The sequence below is a fragment of the Temnothorax americanus genome, unplaced genomic scaffold (genome assembly GCF_048541705.1).
Source record: "Temnothorax americanus isolate GAGA-0224 unplaced genomic scaffold, ASM4854170v1 Scaffold60, whole genome shotgun sequence".
Classification (NCBI taxonomy): domain Eukaryota; kingdom Metazoa; phylum Arthropoda; class Insecta; order Hymenoptera; family Formicidae; genus Temnothorax; species Temnothorax americanus.
In genome coordinates, this window is record NW_027509752.1 from 325001 (window position 1) to 346865 (window position 21865).

Genomic DNA, 21865 nt, shown 5'->3' on the forward strand with positions numbered 1-21865 from the left:
TTTCCCGCTTGCTTTTTTTACGGGAGTAAAAAATGTGAAAAAATGGTTTTTCCGCGATAACTCGGTTTCTAATAAAGTTACAAGGTCGAATCGGAGCTCATTTTAAAGCTTTTTTTACGCTCTACAAATTATGTCGTATGACATTTTTACGTATGATCGATTGTTTTCGAGACATCGAACGAGAAAGGGAAATAAAAAAGTATGAGAGAGATATATTTCGTTTTTTCTTTTTACTCATTATTGTCGTCCGAACTTGCAAAAATGCTTCAAATAAAACTTGTAGAGCGTAAAAAAACCTACAATTTTTATTTGTTATTTATTTTATTTCGTTGAAAATTACGCCTTGTAGAGCGCCTCAAAGTGGAGAGTCGTCGTCATCGCGTTAGCGGCGCGTTGGTTACGTCGATACGCGGCACCGAACGCTTTCGCTAAGATTTCAGACTTCATTGACGCAAATAAGTAACATAATAGGTGTTTTTTATAGGATTTTTCCCGCTCTACAAGTTACGTTCAGTGATATTTTGGCGTACGATCGATAGTTTTCGAGATATCGAAAGAGAAAAGGAAAAATTGAGCATTTTTGTTCGTTTTTTTCTATTTTATCGTTTTTCGCACACGAATCTGTATAAACGCTTCAAATAAAACTTGCACAGCAATAAAATTCGTAAAATGTTCTTATTTATTACTTTAATTTCGTTGAAAATTCCATATCGCACTACGCCTCAAAGTTGCAAATAAATCTTGCAAAGCCTGAAATTATTGTAGCTATTTTGAAACCGTCAAGTTTTCTTAATTACACTTACCGTTTCATTGAAGAATACATGAAAGCGTGCAGTTTTATATCTAAGTGACAATATTTGTGAAGTAAGTTTATAAGAAAGAAATACTTTATCGCTGACGCGATGGCGACGACTCTCCACTTTGAGGCGCTCTACAAGGCGTAATTTTCAACGAAATGAAATGAATAACAAATAAAAATTGTAGGTTTTTTACGCTCTACAAGTTTCATTTGAAGCATTTTTGCAATTTTGGACGACAATAATGAGTAAAAAGAAAAAACTAAATATCTCTCATACTTTTTTATTTCCCTTTCTCGTTCGATGTCTCGAAAACAATCGATCATACGTAAAAATGTCATACGACATAATTTGTAGAGCGTAAAAAAAACTTTAAAATGAGCTCCGATTCGACCTTGTAACTTTATTAGAAACCGAATTATCGCGGAAAAAACCATTATTCACATTTTTTACTCCCGTAAAAAAAGCAAGCGGGAAACAAAGGTCGAAAACTTGAGATTAAGCTTTTCTTGATCCCCCCAACACCCCCAAAAAGAAAAATCCTGGGTCAGAATTATGTCTTTTTTAAATGTACATAGTGACTGGACTATAAGAACGAGGGAAGATCGCGCGACCAACACTACACGTGCGCGCCACATATGAGCCATTCGGTCTTTCGACACCGACTCGTGGCAATGCTGTGTTCGTATAAAAAAAGTTCGTACGAACCGAGCGAAACGCTTGAAACGCGTTCGTACGTCCGTTACGTATCGTTCGCGTCGCTCGGCTCGCCGAGCGCACCGCGCCTCTTATAGTACCCAACCGGCCGGCCGAGCGGTCGGCGACGCACGGTCTTACGCACGGCCGCTTACGGGCGCCGGTGACGAAATTTCGAGACCATCGGCACTTTTGTGACGTTTACCTATTGTATTTTTGTGTGTGTAAAATCCAAAATTATACAAACTTTCGCGCGGCGTGTTGCTTTCGCTCGCGGTCGTTACCTCCGGCGGCCGTACGGACCGAATATTTTTCAAGTTCCGCGCGGCGTGTTGCTTTCGCTTGCGGTCGTTACCTCCGGCGGCCGTACGGATCGAATATTTTCCAAGTCCCGCGCGGCGTGTTGCTTTCGCTCACGGTCGTTACCTCCGGCGGCCGTACGGGCCAAATTATTTCAAGGTCGCATCGTACGCTTTATTTTTGTTAATGAAACGCATGGCACATGCTTATATAATTAAGTAATAAGTTTCATTTATACATATAATTATGAAAACTGATTTTTGTCATCTATAGGTATAATTGTCTGATCATTAAGCTCGTCTAATAAATGATTTTATATTTTGTTTTACAGCTTTATCCTTTTAAGATTTGCATTTATGCGACCGTTTACACGTCCTTTTTACGTCGATGTAGTAACTCTAAGCCTTTTCACTAAACGACTTTGAGTTACTACATCGATGTAATAACTTCGTCGTAAAAGAGTGTTTACACTGCAGCATCTAACGTTAGTAGTTATAACATTGATGTTATAACTTTGGTGTAAATTGGTCCGTGTAAACGTAGTCTATGATTGTTAGATTCGCAATTAACAAACTCGGTTTTATTGTCGTTAAAGTTATTTCATAAAGATCTTAACGATATTGATATATATGTTTTACCGTCAGGAGAGCAAGACTCACGTTGCGTTCATGCGGTTCACTAAATGGTGTACCCAGACATAATTAATCTTCGCCATAGAATCTACTGATTTATACATAAAATCAGTCAAGTGATTGATCGTGTCAGGATTTGTTATCTGCAAAGATGAAAAAATGTACCTCTGCGCAGAGTTTCAAATATCTAAAGTCTGAGTTACATTTGCGGCGTTTTTGTCTTTTCTATTTTCTTATTAGAATGAAATAATAGTAAATGTACATGTATTAAATACTTGTAAAAAGAATATATCTTTGATTATGTATCACTAATACACTTAAAAAAAAATTGTTAATCCGAAAAAATATTTAATCTAATACGTTCAACTATACATGTTAGTTAGTTAACTGAATATTGGTTGTTTCAACAATTTATCTATCCTTTCAGTACGGAGAGTGACTACAGTCACTGTCCATTATACGGCCTGCGGTCGAACAGTGACTATAGTCACTGTCCACATGCTGCTCACTGCGACCGAGCAGTAACTATAGTCACTGTCCACATGCTAACTGCGGCCGAGAAACTTGAAATGTTACTTGAAATGTTTCTGTTAATAAATTTTTTTAATTGTTTTTGTTATTGACTTTATTTCATATAATAATTGAAGGCGTTGAACATCGAGTTAGTTAGTTAACTCTCTCGGTCGAATCGCGTATATCGGCGGATCAACGCTTCAGCCACTGGAGGGCCGTTAGCGTCTCGGTCGTTCCGTACCGAAAGGGTGTTAACTAACTTAAATGTTTAGTTGATCGTATCGGACTAAATATAAATTTTTCGGATTAACAAATTTTTTTAGTGTACAATAAATGCAATTCTTTTTGCACGGTGGACGAATACACGTTCAAAGTACCACGAGACAGGATTTAAGAGCCGTCCGTTGAAGATTCCTTCTCCGTGTCGGAGACCCGTCGAAAGTACTCATTCGTAAACCGTTCTTGACTGTCCAATTCCCGCGATTCTCCCATATCACTGCTCGTTGTGGACTCGGTCTGTATACGGACATCAGATGAAGAAAGTCACTGTCGAATCTTTGAGCGAGGACCACGTCACTGTCAGGATAGACAGCTAGATCCTCAAAGACGTCCAGTATCGAGTTGTCATACGTGGAAGTTATGTTGGTGTTCGTGTTATCGATTATCGTTCTTCGATCCTGAAGAAGTAGCCACTTCGTCGAGGCGATGAACATTCTCTTCGAATGCGCCTATTGCACAATGTCAGATACATACCTAATAATTAATTAGTTTAAACGGATGACGAAAGAACTCTTCTTGTAACTCTTATATACCATTAGTTTAGGAGTTAAAGACATTTTTTAATTGACGATGGACTGTAATCCAAATTCATTGGGCAACCGCGAGTGAATATTGTATAGGTCTTAGGCAAATTTTTTAACGTCGGTAAACAGTGAGTGATGAGGTGGAGAGTCGCATTGCCTTTACTTTTTCGATCCTTTTAATCCGAGAGTCAACGTCTATTTGTGTGTCTGTGAAATTGGCGCCTTACTTTAAAAAATCACAAGTTTTATCATCAAGAGCTCTATTTGCATCTACAACAGTTTTATAGTTCTTGATGGTTTTTTAAAATAGTTTCGTTTATATTTAAAAAGAGAATGACGGTTTTTTTATATTTGAAAAATATAAGATGCTAATTTTTCGGGGCACCTTATATTTGAAAATGTAATTTTAACTAGTTCTTGAAGAGTTCTATAGTTCTTCATATATTTTAGTTCCGGCCTTCAAGTACTTTTAAATAAATTTTTAGTTTCAGCGCACCTTGTAAATGCGGTGCCAGCACTGAGATTAAAAATTTATATACTTGAGTAATTATATACTTAACTATTGATAAAGCATATCAGAAACTACAGAAATTTTTGAGAACTATAAAATTTTATAGTTAATTTTATAGTTTTTTTAAAAACATGAGAAATGCCACGAGAAATCAACACATGTTTTTTAGATGTTTTTTTAAACAATACATATCAATGGAATTATTTTTAAAAATTATCAGAAATTATAGGAATATTGTGGATGCAAATAGGACTGTTAGTGAAATTTTTATTTTTTAAAGTGTTGGGCCACCTTCATAGAGATCGTATTTGTGCTCCCAGACAGACCCTGTCAGTACCTGTCGTAAAATGTCGATGGCGTAATCGCAGTCCAGGTCCAGCATGTAAAGATTCCGATGTTCTAAATTGTCGTAAATTCTCTCTTCGAGATCCTCGACGAAATTATGGATGCCATGAATCAAACGGTAGTTTGACATTTCTCTCGATAATCTAATCGTGTCATCTGAAAAAAAAAGAAGAAAGGAATCAATTAAAATTCTTTCAATATTTTTATTCGCTTTCTTGAATAGAATCCAGATTGGACTTGAATATTCTAGAATAGGATTATTATAATTTTATAGCGATATATCACGACATATTCTATTCCAGAATATAACGAAGTTTATGGTAATGTGATTAGTTTATATGCGATGTTCTAAATTAAGATATATATATTTTAAAAAAGTCTCTCTCCTCTCTTTCTCTTTCTTAAAGTTTACTTCATAATTTACGTTTTATTTATTTATTTTTTTAATTGTATTTTTTTAAAGTCTCGAAATGTGAATTCGCGAAAATCTTGCCACAGCTGATGCATGTATGTAAAGATATCCTCGACGGCGAGAATAAAATAGGCGTCGCATCGGCGATAAATTGTAGGATCACGTTGTCTATTCGACGAGAGGATGCAGTGTCGAGCGAAATTGCAAGGATGCACAGAACGATGAAGAACATTCCATTCGCTTTTTTATTCACTGAACGATTGCAAATAGATCCCTTCGGCATTGTCGACAGTACCGATTATCTGTCGCGTACACCGTAATCTTTTTTGCGTATATAGCCGGATTCGATACTTCCATCCATGACAAAACCGCTTATAATCTGGAAAAATAAAGACGTATTGAAGGGGAAATCGGTGCAATGAATCGACTATTACCGCATATAAAATATTTATCATTCGTGACAGACGCTACATTGATGCGAAGTATACTGTCGGCTAAAAGTTTGAGACCATCAATTCTACTATAAAGTTCTACTATATGAAATGAAATCAAATTTATGCATTATAATTTAACACATTTTTATTATTTTATCCGTTGTTTTATAAATGACATGAAAAATGATATAAAACATTTGACAGTTCTACAAGAAATATTTCTTACAAGATAAAAAGGTATTAAATACTAAAAAGCATTAAACTTTTTTCGTTGAAGTTATCACTCTTATATATATATACATTTAATCACTTTTTTACTAATTTAGATATTTTATAAGATATTCTAGAAATCTGGATACAAGTTTTTTTTTCTGGCAGAAGATTCTTCTTTTAAAATAGTTTACAGCTCAGTTTTGGAAAAAATTATACTTTACCGTAATTCTATAACCGTAATACATTTTCTTGAAATTAAACAATGTTAACCACAACTGTTCTAAATATAATGATCATTTACTATCAAATTAAGAAAAAAATTGTTGAGTAAGACCTGAATCGGATTTTTAAATAGTGTTTTACCGGAATATTATATTTTTACATTTTATATGCAATCTCAAACTTTTAGCCGGAAGTGTATATAGTTCGCGAAAAAACGGATGCATTAATTGAAGAAGCAATCGGTCCAATGGTCGATTATTGCCGCACGTGAAATATTTAATATTCGTGACGAATGCTATGTTGACACGATGTATAGCTCGCAGATTGTCTCCTGTGGTATAGCTTCGAAACGTATGATTTTAGGATTTCGTCAGCTTTCATCGTTCTCACAGATCTCTTTCTCTATATGTAATTATCGAAAGCACTATTGGAGACAATGATATAGTGAATCAAGAAATTGCAAGATGCAAAAAAGTCAGAGTCTGTATTTTACGTGTGAAAAAGTGCAGCTGCGAGATTTTACATATTTCATCGTCGCACTTGCAATATAATTTTTATGACATTCTTCTTACCTTTTTGCGTGTTACCATTGCGCCGACGCGAATTTTTCTATAGCGTTCTATAAAGTAAGTATTGCTTTCATTGCATCGTATCGTTATACAAGCAATTTTGGTGTAGTAGAAGTTCGTGGAAAGTGTTCAAATTGGCATTGAATATTGGCACATCGATTCTGTTTATAACACGCGTTTAAAAAATGGCATCAAGATTTGCATATGTCGCTTTTTTAAGCACACAAATTGTAACGCCTCGTGTGTGAGTCTGTGTATAATATTACAAATATGAATCTTACTCTTTAATCATTCGTACACACGTGCTGTGTTATACGACCATATAGCCGTAAATCTCGACAAGCTCAACTCGCATAAAATCGGCTTCGAACAACTTCCGCGTCGATTCCATCTGCCTCCAGCGTGTTGTCTGTTTATCGCTTCCAATCTTTGTGATATTAATTGTATAAGGTAACTCGCAGCAATAATGTAATCAGTACAAAATGTCACCAAAGGGAAATAGTTATTTTTCGAGTTTTATATTTAAAAAGCACTCCGACTAAAACGTAATTGTTTGATGAGTTTTGTTGATGATAAGTTATAGTGATCGATACGTGAAACAAGCTTCTTCTCGTCCAATCAATGCTTGCACGAGTGATTTTCAAGTGATTTTAATGAATAAAGTCATGATGACGTCATCATGATGTCATTATGAGTTTTATATTGTATGTATGTACACTGCTATTCATTAATGCCTGGATGTGAGTTTTTACCATGATTTATCCCATCTATGCAAAATGTGATGTTTAAGGTTGTAGACTGCTAAGAATGTATGGATATATGTTTCTAGATAGGCAGATATAACTTCTCAACCTTCCAAAATTAGATGTTTATATAAACCACAGTATATATATACTGTGATATAAACATTGGAGAAAGAAAATAAAAGTTAGAAAAGGTAAAACATTTAATACACTTAATAAACATTTGATAATAGTTATTTGTGTAACAAGTGAGGTAAGATGGAAATTGGCGAGTGCGATCACCCGCACCCGCAATTTTCAACCTACCGCACGTGTTACATTTAATATTACAAGTGCGTGGAAAGTAGCCTATTACGCGCGTAAAACGTGCATACCTAGATGTTTTATTATCACCATCAATAAAAGTGTAATATCATTGAAGATAAACTTTTTCCAACAGATTATTTGTGGGTGGAAGGAGATATCTGTGAGGTGTCAATGCTGCTTATAAATCCTTCACCATTTGAATTGCACGTGTCTAACATGAGACTTTTGACAAACGGTGTAGTATTTGAATCGATACCAGAAAGTATTAGCCTGCCTGCTGAGTCTGGTCCGATTGTGGTTACGTTAGCAGGCAGACCCAAGGAAGTTGGTGATTTAGAAATACTCGGATTTAGCACGCATACATTAGGAGTTAAATCTAACTGTAGATTGAGATAATGGAGGGTATGTTACATCCTCAATATACGGTCGAAGTTATTCCAGCCTTACCAAGAATTGATGTCGCAACTAGTTTGCCTCAAACTGCTAGTTTCAGTTCCGGCGACAATATAATTACCAGCCCGAGTATATCTCTCTATGGCGGTGAGAGGTTTGTGTCTACTGTTAGCATTAACAATTTTTTTCCCTCAATATTATTTTCGTGTAAAATGTTTTCGCTTACATTTGCAGCGCCGAGTGTATACCGTGACGATAACGAACGCCGGTCAAGTTTCTATTGAAATGGTCGATTTATCAGTTTCCACTCTGGATGCTGTAACTGAGAGTAAAATTTTCAAATGGAGCGATGAGAATCTAATGACGCACGTGCCTTCACAACCTGGCAGCAGTGCGAGTCTTACTTTATATCTGTACGCAGCGACGGATTTTATAGCGCCTTTGATTAGAAATGGTAATATAATCGTTAATTATATTATTATGTTAACATAATTTTGAAATTTTATTAATTTTTCCTTTTTGCTAAATTTACAATTTATTTTCTGATGTCACTGTCTTAGTCAACCAAGTGGTTTAATGTCACATTCAGCCCACAGTTTTTTACCATCTAGGCTTAGTTCTCCGTCTCATACGAAAAGACAATCCGAGCTGACCTCTTCCTTCAGATCGGGAATAAGTTCGCACTCCGGCCACTCTTCTTTAGCAAGCACGCGTTTGTCGAAACTTGCGGTACCTTTGCAGATGTCTAATATTATTGAAGGTCAATTGAGGATAAAATATTCAAGAGGTGGAGGCTTGGTAACTGGATACTGCAGAATTTCATCTGTTTTTATAACTATTGAGATGCTACCCAGTGTGCAGATTACTAATTGGGATATGTTGCCGGCTGAAACGTAAGTCACGAAAACGCAAATATTTTGTAAAATAGTATTTATTTATACAATTTGTATCTCACATATGTTATCGCACATATTTTATCTATAAAAATTCTTTCGCTAACAAGTTTAAGACCATTGCAATTTTATCTCGTACTGGACGTGACAAACATGACAAATCACGAAATGGAATTATACTATACGCAAAATAAATGTATATACATGGAAGATAAAGAGCCATGTAGAATTCCTGTTCCAGTTGACCGATGTCCACTTAATAAATTATCTATGGTAATAACGGAGACGTGTGGCCTATTCGAAGACATACCGCAATGTAATATTATTCTATCGTAATACTATTTTTTTTCACTTATAGTTAAATGGTGCTGGTGATGCAAGTGAACTCCAAAAAGTATATGCTGAACATATAGCTTCGTTGGTTGATCTACCCTGGCAATTACTAGGTACCGAGTCAACGGGAAAAGCAACTCTATCCGGCATTACTTTAACTCAGGATATACATTGTAATTCGTTACTTCTGTAACTATTAATTCTCTAGTTACGCACCACGTACCGCGCTTGACTCGTATCGCCGTCTTTTAATTAATTTGTTGACATTTTCACGAGTCTAATGATATATTTAACTCAGGATATGTTATATCTGGTCAGAATGAGTCCTCTACAGTGAGGTGCGTATACTATTTATATACTATTTACCATGCGTATGTATAAAAAAAACTTAAAATTACTAAACAAATTTATCATTTTCTAGAAATAACTATCAACGATATTATTGTAAAAGCACAAGAAGAACTGTCGTGTGCTTTGGGCGAATGCGTAAGTGTTGGTGTGGGAGTGTGCAATGTTCTGGAGCATCCGCTGAGTGATCTTACATTGTCCATTACGTTCGCGTAGTATTTTTCACTGCTGGTCAGTACAAAATAGATATTCAATGTAGTAGTAAAGAATCCGCTCCAAATTATCCAATACTTCATTCGGAGCTCGTAAATGCGGGACATACATGGCGTTATATACTGCCCGTCGAAATAACTGTCGACGATTATTAATATAAATAGAAAATACAAATCACCGTTTACACCAATGAACTGTAACATTTGTAAAAAGAAACAACCGAAACGTTGTGTATTACGTATATACATAAAAATAAAGAAAAAATATTTACTTTAATAAAGTTAATAAATTTTTATGTAATTCTATGTGTATGCGTTAAATATAAATTGTTTACTTCCAACAAGCTATATATGTGTAGATTATAAAAACTATAAATAACTTTATCTTCTTGCCGAGAGGAATCATTTCCATCTCTTGCACCGTCCTCCTAAACTTTTTGTAAAATTCAAGTATATTAGCCCACACCTGTTGGCTATCAAAATCTAAAACACGTAAACTTTGTAAGCTCTGAGCTCTCGAAAGTGCTACGTAAGATTGACCAGCGTCAAATACCCTCGCCAAACACATTTCCACACAGTCTAAAGTTAAGCCCTGACTTTTATGAATCGAAAAGGCCCACGCTAGCTTTAACGGAACTTGTTTTCGGTGTATGACAGCACCGGAAGTGGTTTTGATAGCCCATTTTTCCATCTTTGCCTCATAATGGGTTCCAGATCGCAACTGAATCACCGGTATATATTTTTAAAACTAACAACAACCCCTCGAGCTCCGTTCACCAATCCACTATTAACATTTATATTTTTCAGTAGCATAACTTGCGCGCCAACTTTCAGTACTAATTTACCGGGTATAGGCAGCTGCTGATCCAACATGTGCGTCATAGAACTATCGGAATCTAACGCTGTATATACTTTACTCTCGCCCTTAAGTTTATCCAACTGAAATTTGTTAATCTCATCGGCCTCCTTCACGTGCGAACATAATCTAGTTGCCAATACTCCGTTGCTTTCAATTTTTTGCTTCGCCGTTTCCTTCAAGATATCTACGATGTCATCCGTGACTCTACCTATCCTAACGGCGCGTACCTCGACCAGTAGCTCGCGCTGATTGTCTCGAATCAGGTGCAACGATGCCGTCCGGTGAGTCGCCTTCCTCAGGATGGATCCTTGCGCGTTTAACCATTCCACGGCAACGGTGCAGGTCAACGAGCAGCTGTCGGAATCCATGTCCCCCTCGCAAGTAGAGTCTCGTTCACCTAGGAAACGCCATTTACAGGTATCTTATATTTTACCTTCATGCAAGTATATACAATATTCGTAAAATAAAAAAAAAAGTAACTCCAAAATGACACCCTAATATACACACACACACACACACACACACACACACACACACGTATACACATATCTTGCTCACCTAATAATCGATCCAATAGCCTTCGTTGCGTATAACTTTTTGCATTCTAATTGGCATCGAATTACAGACAGCACTTATAAGTTCTGGTCGAGTACGTAAATTTTCCCAGGTGGCACGAGCATGGGTTATGAATAAAAGAATCTCGAGTTCGGTCCTGACCAGATACCCAACCTTTGACCATATGACACCTGTTAAAAATCAATCACATTCTCAGGTAATTAAATTTGCAGTCTTATATGTTTTAAGTTTTAAGGTAATTAAATATAATAATAATTTATTCATATTTTTCATATTAAGAGTAGCTATTAAAGTACTCATTAAGATATAATTCTCAGAATTTGAGGTTTGTCAATGTATATTTTTATTTTCCTATAAAAGAGAATTTTATTTTTGAAAATAGCTTTATATAACTGAATTTAGTAAAAATCTTTCAAAAACCTTGCATTTATTATAAAAATAAATAATATTAATATCAATATTAATGTAATTACAAACTAATTATAATTATTTATTATTAAATAATTAATAATATTATTATAATTTATATTAGAATATTAATATTTGTTATTTATTTATTTTTGTTCAAATTTTTTATAATTTACATGTTTTCAGTTTATTCTGATCATAATCAATATCGTTATTAAAACTCTTATTCAATGAAATACAAAATTCTCAAATTCTTTTTCTACATCAAGCTATACTTAAAAAGCTGTTGTCTATATTTATAAATACTTGTATATAATTACAGATAACATCCATTACAAGGAAGGATAAAAGGAGAAAAAATAAGAACTTACTCCAGATGTTCTCGATGGGATTTAAATCTGGTGATTTACTCGGCCACCTGAGGAGAATTACTTCCGGATGTTCCTCGAACCATTCACGAACAATATTCGCTGTATGGACAGCGCTGTTATCCTGCATGAAATGTAGGACGTCGTATTCCTCTGCGGGAAATCGTTGCCTCGCACTCGGCAACATTACATTTTCTAAAATATGAATGTAATGTGCAGCGTTCATCCGCGGAGGGATTTCCTCAAACGTCATAACACCAGCAGTCGACATGCAACCCCAATATCCGCACGTTATCCGGCCACTCTAACTTTTTTGAATAACATATTGAGGCTGTAATGCCACGTCACGGCCTCGGTGACGATAAACGTGTCGCCGTCCATCGGCGGAAGATGTAAAAACCATAGTATTATATATAGTATATTATATTTCACATATTATATAGCATATTTTATATATAAACACACACTAGATGTAAGAATATTATAATACAATAATATAACTAGTTTTGAACAATGTAACAAATATATAAAATAATTTTTTCTATTCTTCAATAAATATTATTCAAGTTATAACAAGAATGTATCACAAAAATTTTTAATATTTTTTTAAATTCCAGGAAAGTATAGATACCTTTTCGTCAAACCATATAATTTTTGCCCAATCATTAGGAGTCCAATTCAAATGTTCTCTTGTAAAATTGAGTTGCTCTTGACGATGAGCGTCGGTAAAACTTGGCTTCCTTTTTGGACGACAAGCTACAATTCCAGCTTGTTTTAATCGTCGGCGACTGGTGCTTACTGAAATCGGTAATTCCGTCTCTGTGATCGCTGCATTTATTGTTGAAAAAGGGTCCTCTTCAATGTAATTATAGAGATGTAAGTCCTCTTCGACAGTAAGTTCCTTTCGACAGTACATGTAATTTTTGGTCCTTTATTGTTTTTTCGATGATCCGCCAAAGCAGGATTTCCTTCTTCTTCGTATCGACGAATCCACAAATACACTGTTTTTATATTACATCCGATCGTAGCCGCAATTATGTTTTTAGACATTCCTGCTTGCCATAATCTTATAATCCTTCCACGCGTTGATAGAAAATAAAAGATCGAGAAAAACCACATTCAAAGAAAATCTATATCCCGACAATTACATTCAAGAAGACCTTTTTTCAATAATAAGAACAGCTATCGCAAAAACGGAGCCGATTTCTGTAAACATAAGTTGCTGAAGTTTAATATTATTAATTATTTCACAAAAAATGTAATAAAGTTTTATCACTTATTAACATAGTTGAATTTGTAAACGTTTACAAGTTATAAAATAATAGTAATATTAATGTAAATATTATATGTAGTATTGTTAATAATAATTAAAAGCAAAATGAAAAAGTAGCAAATACTTATCCATTTATTAAAATAAATATATAAAATATACGTAAAAAGTTATGAAACTCATTGATTCACATAGATGGGAATAAGCACGTTAGAAATGTCACTCCAGGCAAACGAAAGTCCAGGCATTAATGAATAGCAGTGTACTTGAGGAAACAATTATCCTCGTTTTTGTGTTTGAAAAAACTCATTTTTTGTTCATCAAATCTTTTTTGTCTAGTAAGCATTGTAATAGGCAATCTATAGTTGGTGCCTTACCTTTTGTACAATTCTTTCTTTCCTCTGTCATTTAATATATTCCATTTAAATTATGGAAAATATAAAACATTTTTATAGAAAATATGGTTTATGAAATGACAGATTCTGCTCGGTTTCTGCCAACAATCTGGACTCGTATTATGTAAACTATTCGAAATGGATTCCGAGCGGAATTATTTTTCTTAGAAAATACAATAGAAATCTAGGAAATAACTGAACAATTTCCCGATCAAAATCCATTCCGAAAAGTTACGTGTCCGGTTGCGTGAGATTATATCGACAGGTTCTACCAGCAAAATACAAGTTTAATGCGTATATACAGATGACATACCTGGATTTGTGTTGCAATATCTGAACAAATCTGCTATCAATCTGTTATTGTCACACCACGGGCAGTTTAATTACTGGGTAAATGATTACGATGCGATAGATTTTATTCAATTTCTGCAGTCCAACTGTCATTCTGCTTTTATCGACAAAATTCTATCGACAAAATTTGCAGCAAACACTTTCAAAATCTGTTCTCGATAGATTTGGCTATCCAGATACTCGTAATATGATATATATTATGATATTTGATACAAAGTTTGATATAAAGAAAGAAATAATATTTAACTTTTAGTAATTATAGGTAGGGGAGAAGGAGGCACTTTAGGACAGAGGCAGTTTAGGACATCTCGAATAAAGAACAAATTTGTCACTTTTTTATGTTAAACGCATTTTTCGGTTGGCAACCGGTCAATAGATAAACTTCACATGAGAACTTCCGCGCTGTTAGCTGTCAAACTAATCTACAAGCTGTTAGTGATTTTTGCTGGTAGTACAGGGAAATTAGGATTTTTCTGCGGAATAATTCGCATGTAGCTAAATTTTTGCATGGACCTTTATTTCGTCGTTAAAAACAATATGTGAAAAATCCCCATCGATGTGACCCCTGCTAAAAATTTTACAGAGGGTCAAAGGTAAAGAAAAACAGTTTTTCGCGAATATTTCTTTATTCATTAGTCCTACGGCAAAAATAGTTATTACAAAATTTGTAGCTTATAAAATTCTCTACAAAAAATGTTCTATAAGTTTTTTTGTACAAGCAATACTTTTCACGTAATAAATTTTGCAAGATATGCGCTGCGCGGTAAATTTACGGAGCGCGCTGACAGACGTCAAATAAATTGAAGCGTCGCACGCGCGCACAAAAAATGCCATATCTTTTGAACGAATCATCGTACAAAAATGATCGAAAAATCGTTGAAAAGCAGAAACTTTCAGCTTTTTAATGCAATTTGGTTCGTTATTCTATGATAATTTTTGAAAATTCTACGATGGTTTAAACAAATTGTTACATGCATTTTTTGCCTTTTTTCATAAAATCAGCCACAAGTAGGTTCCAAATTGTTTTAAAAAAAACGCCAGCAGGATATTACAGTATATACTTCATACTTTGACCCTACCAGAGGAAAAAAATTACAAAAATTTTTTGCTTTAAAATCAAGCTATTGACATTTTCAGTAATTTTTAAAATTTTTGATGAAACGTTAAAATTAAAATCGTCATAACTTGGCGAAAAACTGAGCTAGAAAATTTTTTTAAAAAGCAATCGAAAGCTTGAAATGTCTACTTTTAGGCTGCAATTGTAATTATTTGGGCTCGTAAATGTAAGTATTTTTATATTAAACTATTGCTCAAAAGGAAATTCACTTGTATATTCTGGTTATGGTTATATGTTTTGCGTTGTAATAAACGAAATACAGCAACATCATAAAAGAGTTGGTGTAAAATATTACGTTTTCTTTTTTCAAGTTTAGGGTTGGGGTAGTATTGGACAAAAAGAAATTTGACAGAAAAAGAGAGAAATTTGAAAGAGAAATTTGTGAGACTAATTCTTGCCTTAATTAAGGTTCCGATAGGTAAATACTTATGTTTATTTGATTGCCTACTACAAATTACCTACTGTATTGTTAAAGAAAAAAATATATTACTAATTTTTAATAAATTTTTTTAATACATTAAAAATATATTAAAAGAGGTTTGTAAGATGTTGCTTAGCACACGCACACACACACACACACACACACACACACACACACACACACACACACACACACACACACACACACACACACAAGAGATTTATTATTTTTAATAAATAAAATAAGAATACTAGAATTATCTTAGTTTTTTATTATCAGTTCTAAACTGCCCCAGCGGCGTCCTAAACTTCCAGGGAGGCAGATTAGGACGAAAAGAACATTAAAAAAAAAACAAATTTTTTTAAATTAATTACATATTTCCGCAACAGTCGTACAGTCACTACCATCCATTTTGTATTTTTGTAACTGATATAATACATATACATTCCGTCGCGATAGTATAGAAAATTCAGATGCATTGTATTTCCGATGAGGTTCTATATTCAAAAGAAAGATTTGTTTACGAAAGATAAAAGATGATTTGATTATAGAAAAAGCTCTTATATTTAAAAAAGTTCTTTTATAATATAAACTTTTATAATAAACAAATTATATTAAATTACAGTTACTAATGGCTCACCTTATAAGAAAAAAATTTGATTAATTGTAAAAAAAATAATTATGCAAATAGATATATAATAAAGTCTAATTTTTCCTGGGTTTCATACAACATCTTTCCTTTATTGCGATTATATGTTTCGATCGCTTGTTCACGCATTTCTTCCCATTCGATCAAATGTTCAAATATAGGACATGCATAATTTGGCGAACAATATTCAACGGCAAAGTTCAATGCTGATTCAACTTTCTCGTCCCATTGAACTTTGATGCACAATACCAACCAAAAAAACCTGCGAAATATATGCGCTTTGTAATGCGCGTTGAACAATTGTGAATTAATCTGAATAAAGATATGCATATTTACTTTATTTCACAATTTTTGGAATCAAGAGCGTAATGATGAAGAATGGCTTCCAGTTTTTTTATGGTCAGATTCTTATAACAATTATATAGATAGTGGAGTAATATCATTATTTGAACGTCACTAGGGGAGTTTCCATCAATTAAGAGTGGTATATTAATGGGTTTATAATCCCAGTTGACCCATCCTACCGTTAAATTGGCAATATTTATTTCCAATGCGGTAAATTTCGGCAAGACAGGTGGGGAAGGGACAGTGTCGAACCACTCGTCCCATGCAACACCATCTAATAACTAAAAATAACATAAAAGTCATTATTTCTAATGCTAAAAATATATGAATACTGGTAAAATTGTAGTTTGTACGTATATAAGAGATGTTATTACCTTCTTTTTGTTAGAAAAATATTCATATAAGTAGTCTTTCCAATTCTTAGTGTTTATACTTTTGTACATAAATTTTATAAAGTAAGATCTAAGGAATGGTTCGAATTCTGAAGGTCCTCCTAATATATTCTCTAAATAACCTAAGAGCATACACCCCGTTTCATAAGGCACGTATTCAGTAGTTTCATGGGGCGACGTATCCGTCAAATTGGGTAATAAACAATCTAGCATGTCCACATTTCTGAATTTTTCAATCTGTAATATAATTTCAGAAAATATCACACTATAAAGAATTTAGGAAATGGGTTTGTGTTTGTGTTTATTGCGTATACAAAATAAAATATTGTCAATTATTAATATTATTTATTACTTCATTTAATTTTTTCATCTAATCAAAGTACTATACTTTACCATATTCTTCAGGTCACGGATTCCTATCTTGTCCAAGAAAGACTGCATGACTTCACAGTCTTGCAATATTCGGCAATAAATTTTCCTGCCAATAAAATTGCTGAAACTCCTATTCAGCCACAAATGCTCATAATTCGAACATGTAACTAAATTTCCTGCCCAGCACTGTGAGATGTTTAGAGTAAATTTACTGAGACGAGTACGATCTCCGCCAAGTATAGTTGGCGAAATAAATGTCACGCATGGACATTCTATTTTGAAATGGGCGATACTTGGAGGAAGCACGCATATATCGTATTTACCTAAATATATATATATTATTTTAAATGGAATATATAACAATAAACAAAAAAAGATTGATAATGCACAAAAACAAAAAGTTATAATAATAATAATAATAATAATAATAATAATAATATAACATAAAAAATAAACATTAAAATAATTTTAAAAAGATTTTTAAAAATTAAAAATTTTCAATTTAAATAAATAATAAAAAAAAAACTAGTCAATATTTTACCCCACATATAAGGTCCACACAGACTTTCGGCAACTTGCAACATGGTTTCAATCCCGTCCGAATAAAAAGTATAATCTATATGTTCGTTAATAAATTTGCTTTCGGCAAATACTTCGGTCTTATCACTAATATGTATTGTCTCCAGTAAGCCCACAGCAATAATCACTGCATAAGGTGGTACGCGGTTACTTTGAATGAATGTATATACATCTAGATCTGGATTGTTGTAGTCTACATCGCGCAAAAAAGCAGACATCAAAACTCTGTATTTTTTTGGTACTGAAATCTAAAGAAGTTAATATGTTATAAAAATTAAATAGATTTTAGTTGAACTGAAGTAATTTCTAAGAAAATATAGTGTCATTTACATTTAAAAGTACACTACCGCTTATATTAATTTCATTACACCCACCCCCAGATCGATTCGTTGATTTCTCTATGAAGCATGAACATATACATATATGATACTTGTGTTTTGCACAGAAATGAATGCACTTGCTGTTATAAACACTTCATTTGCATCACTTTAGGTTAAGTGACCTTGTGCGCGTATTTTCTTTATTTCCAGAGATCAGACACTATCCGGCTGTTAGCCCCGTTTGATTTTTCAAAAACTACAGTTTTCAAGGATTTTTATATAAACAATATATAAAAATACGATGCATGCAAGTGTTGAAAAAGTTTATAACAGCAGGTGCATTCATTTCCGTGCAAAACACGATCGTGTTCATTTATTACAGAGAAATCAAAGAATCTAGGGATGTATTGAAATTGATGAGCGGTATTATAGTGTATTTAATTTTCTTCTTACTAACGCGTCCCATTTCTTCGCAAATTTTTATTACTTTAATACTAATGCAGTTAATAATAATCAATCAAACATCATAGTTTTCATATAAATAAATATGAATGCTAAATGCATATACAAATACTACTTGTATTTAACTGTGTTGAAATTCTTACCTTAGCAGTGTAAATAATTTTGACAGATGGGGTGTCCTGGCAAGGAAACCATGCTCTAGCGTAAATTAGCTGAAAAAAATCAAGATTTTTATACATTCTACATTCATGTAGAAAAATTTCATTGTTTATATAGCGTACCTTGTTATTAGACAATAAGAAAGGATATAAACCATCAGCAGTTTGCTCCGGTGTTAGCCAATATAATGCAGGAGAGTTTGAACTCGTTTTATATTCAATTTGAATCATATGTTTATTATATCTAAATCTAAAAGTATCATATTATGGGTATATTCGATTTTTACATCAATAATTTTTAATAAATACATATATTTCTGTAAAAAAATATTATATTTACTTAGATTTATAAGTAGTATTAACACTACCAACATTTTGTGGTATTTGTATGGAAAATCGACTTCCAATGTATGGAGCATGACCATTTTGAATACGATGATCGAAATCATCTTCAACACGATAAATGAAAGGTGTTCCATCACTGCCTGTGACACTTGATACATCAAGTCCGAGGCTATCTAAAATCTAGTTATTCAATATTACATGTTAATAAACAGTCAAATTTTTTGCTCGCTATAAAAAGGATTGTCCGCTCACTATCTCATTAATTGAAGGTTTCCATTCTATAAGCAAATGCGCTGTTCCTTTAAGAACTCTTTGGTTGAAATCCACAGTTAAGAATAGATTGATACTGACCACACGTGCTTCTTCTTATAATTAGGAAGATAGAAATTAAAATACATACACGTAATAAGTAATAATGATAAATGTAATAGTACATGACAAAAAATGTTATATTTTATTAAAGATCATAATAGTAATTATGCGATATTATTCCTAAAATACAAATAATTTTTAGATTTTTATATTAAATACAATTATGTTTTATACATTTTAGAAAATTTACAGAATATTTTCACAGTTAATCGAAACTGTGTGAGAGAATAATTCAATTTTGAAAACTTTAAATTAGTAGAGAGCTAAATATAATATATATGTAGCAATTTCGTCTTTCAAACATCTTTATAAATTACGAAAACATTCGATATTTTGTTATATTATCTTTAAAATAAATGAATAAGTATATATATATATAAATTTGAAGTTCTTTATATTATGCTTATGATAGCTAATCACACAATTAAAATACCTGGTCTCGCAAAAGAGTGTGAAGTATTTCTTGAAATATTCATTTTGAGAGATGAGTCACGTTACAGCCTTTTCAAACGGCTTGCAACAACAGATCTTTATGTCTATTATACTCACCGCATAAAGGCACAGTGTTGCCTTTAACTTCTATCACTTTGTTTTGTTTGGTAACATATTTATTAAAACGTCAAAGTGATTGTGACTTCTCGCCGTATAAACATCTCCAAATCCATCGATTTCTAAAGAATAGGCACGTTAAATCGATACTCGAAAGTATCGAAAGTCTCAAAGTGTTATCGGCTTTCTTCCGCGATGCCGATTGGTTAAAAAATAATGCATGGTTTTGTCAGTAGATGGCGACATGTATTCGATTCGTCTCGTCTGGTCTCGTCACTCTCGTCAGCTGATAGCTGATCGCTCAGATCGCTGATCGCGCCGAATAGAACAGTTTTCGGAGCAATCAGGAGCAATTCGGAGGAGTGACGTTTAATTAAAAAGTATTGTTTTTAATATTTTAAACATATTGAGTAACGCAACTGTGTCGTACGAGAACACTTCGGGATGGAGCCGCAGGATATTTATTACAACAAAGCTGAATACGTTGAAACGGTAACGGTTATTTAAGGGAATTAAAACGTCCACATTATGGAAAGAAATATTATAATTATTGTTAAAAGATACATTAGATACATACCATAGAAATGACTTGACAAATTTGATCGTTTAGCGACGCTTCTCGCGATCCAGATATACAGAAACGTAACACATAACCTCGCTTTTTCGCTATCTCAGGCCTCCGGAAATAAAGTGAGCAGGCTGACGGTGTTGTGCGGCTCGCAAAACATTGTGCTGCATGGAAAGGTAATAGTGCAATCTGACGCTATCATTAGAGGCGATTTGGCCAATGTTAGGACGGGTCGCTATTGTATCATCAGCAAGAATGCCGTCATTCGACCACCTTTCAAGAAATTCAGCAGAGGGCAAGTGAAGTTTTTTATTATATTAATATATGCACTACACTGAGGCCCAGTTTCACCAACGTCGATTAACTGCAACCTTCGATTAAACTGTCTTCCTTAGAAAGAGACGAAGAGTGAGTTTAATTAAAAGTTACAGTTGATTGACGTTGATGAGAAACTAGGCTTGATGGTTCTAATTTTTCCATAAAAGTTTGAGGATACCAGCTTATAATATCGAGACACAGTTTGCAAACAACTCGACTCTTTAATACAATTACGTTAAATTCTAAAATCTAAAAATGATAAATTTTGTTTAGGGTTGCCTTCTTTCCTCTAACGATGGGAAATCATGTGTTTGTGGGAGAGCGGGCAGTCGTGAATGCAGCGTTGGTTGGTTCTTACGTGTACATTGGAAAGAATGCCATAATTGTACGTATAACGACTTTTACTTGGCATATCGAGTGAATACAAGCGCGGTGCATTCACAATCAATCACACTTGCTATAGGGTAGGCGATCTGTCCTGAAAGATTGCTGCTATATTGAGGATGGCGCAGTCGTGCCACCAGAGACCATCGTGCCGTCCTTCACTCGTTTCGCTGGCAGTCCGGCGACGTGTGTCGAAGAGCTGCCCGAGTGCACACTGGATCTCATGGTAGACTTTACGAAGAATTATTACGAGCATTTCTTACCGGCGCGCGTTTAATGTTTATTCATTTGTACATGTATGCTAATAACTTATAGTCAAGAGAAAATTTATTCTTTTTAAATGCATTATACGTTTGTGCTCTGCACTCAAGATGAAATAAATATATAATCAAGTATCGCCTATGCGTGACAGAAAGAGATAAGAGAAGGTAAAGCAGATACAACTGAAAAGAATAGATCTGAGATCAGTCGTATAGATTTTTTAGAATTAATGTATAGATTTTGTTATATTTTTGGATTATATATAAGAATGTTTGAATCAAGAGTCTTGTTTGTAATTTAAAATCAAATTCCTTGTACATAATTATTCATATATGTATCGTAACCTTGAAG

At 33.8% G+C, this 21865-nt stretch overlaps 3 protein-coding genes, 1 long non-coding RNA gene and 2 pseudogenes across 6 annotated transcripts in view; 3 read left to right on the forward strand and 3 right to left on the reverse strand.

Moving 5' to 3' along the window:
• The window catches only part of LOC143905396 (putative glutamate receptor), a 20723-nt gene extending 13769 nt beyond the window's left edge, over positions 1 to 6954 (reverse strand). The window contains exons 1-4 of one of the 2 annotated variants that reach the window (XM_077420816.1): positions 5091 to 6954; positions 4590 to 4753; positions 3316 to 3666; positions 2453 to 2568 (exon numbers count right to left, since the gene is read on the reverse strand). In XM_077420816.1, the coding sequence (XP_077276942.1) occupies positions 2453 to 2568; positions 3316 to 3666; positions 4590 to 4753; positions 5091 to 5292 (833 nt within the window). In that variant the 5' untranslated portion in view covers positions 5293 to 6954. Of the gene's footprint in view, positions 1 to 2452; positions 2569 to 3315; positions 3692 to 4589; positions 4754 to 5090 lie in introns of those variants that run through there. The other variant, XM_077420817.1, reaches the window with a different exon arrangement.
• LOC143905404 (protein brunelleschi-like) overlaps positions 1 to 9934 on the forward strand; it is a 29602-nt pseudogene extending 19668 nt beyond the window's left edge. Inside the window, exons 2-8 of the transcript XR_013259183.1 lie at positions 7630 to 8043; positions 8124 to 8363; positions 8442 to 8782; positions 8899 to 9055; positions 9141 to 9268; positions 9404 to 9453; positions 9537 to 9934. The product of XR_013259183.1 is annotated as a protein brunelleschi-like (transcript). The remainder of the gene's footprint in view (positions 1 to 7629; positions 8044 to 8123; positions 8364 to 8441; positions 8783 to 8898; positions 9056 to 9140; positions 9269 to 9403; positions 9454 to 9536) is intronic.
• LOC143905403 (uncharacterized) overlaps positions 1 to 21865 on the forward strand; it is a 147519-nt gene that overhangs the window by 107822 nt on the left and 17832 nt on the right. The window lies entirely within an intron of this gene.
• On the reverse strand, positions 10000 to 10947 carry LOC143905401 (ATP-dependent DNA helicase PIF1 pseudogene; annotated as a pseudogene).
• On the reverse strand, positions 15738 to 20077 carry LOC143905398 (leukotriene A-4 hydrolase-like). The gene is made up of 11 exons (XM_077420823.1): positions 19868 to 20077; positions 19315 to 19427; positions 19058 to 19242; positions 18841 to 18967; positions 18703 to 18771; positions 17740 to 18025; positions 17220 to 17521; positions 16809 to 17063; positions 16426 to 16715; positions 16081 to 16351; positions 15738 to 15937 (listed from the first exon to the last, which is right to left on the reverse strand). Exons 1-10 carry the CDS (start codon positions 19908 to 19910, stop codon positions 16120 to 16122), a joined length of 1902 nt encoding a protein of 633 aa, XP_077276949.1. The 5' UTR covers positions 19911 to 20077; the 3' UTR covers positions 15738 to 15937; positions 16081 to 16119.
• On the forward strand, positions 20268 to 21797 carry LOC143905402 (dynactin subunit 5-like). Its single transcript, XM_077420826.1, has 4 exons — positions 20268 to 20475; positions 20659 to 20846; positions 21143 to 21254; positions 21333 to 21797. Exons 1-4 carry the CDS (start codon positions 20428 to 20430, stop codon positions 21528 to 21530), a joined length of 546 nt encoding a protein of 181 aa, XP_077276952.1. The 5' UTR covers positions 20268 to 20427; the 3' UTR covers positions 21531 to 21797.

Bases quoted from the DNA above. Each gene is read 5' to 3' on its own strand.
- LOC143905398 (XM_077420823.1), bottom strand. From the start codon at position 19,910: ATGAATATTTCAAGAAATACTTCACACTCTTTTGCGAGACCAG. The intron at 19,428-19,867 runs GTATTTTAATTG...CCTAATTATAAG, and splicing joins ACACTCTTTTGCGAGACCAG to AAGAAGCACGTGTGGTCAGT. The intron at 16,716-16,808 runs GTAATAACATCT...TGTTATTTTTAG, and splicing joins ATTTTTCTAACAAAAAGAAG to TTATTAGATGGTGTTGCATG.
- LOC143905402 (XM_077420826.1), top strand. From the start codon at position 20,428: ATGGAGCCGCAGGATATTTATTACAACAAAGCTGAATACGTTGAAACG. The intron at 20,847-21,142 runs GCAAGTGAAGTT...AATTTTGTTTAG, and splicing joins TTCAAGAAATTCAGCAGAGG to GGTTGCCTTCTTTCCTCTAA. The intron at 21,255-21,332 runs GTACGTATAACG...CACTTGCTATAG, and splicing joins TTGGAAAGAATGCCATAATT to GGTAGGCGATCTGTCCTGAA.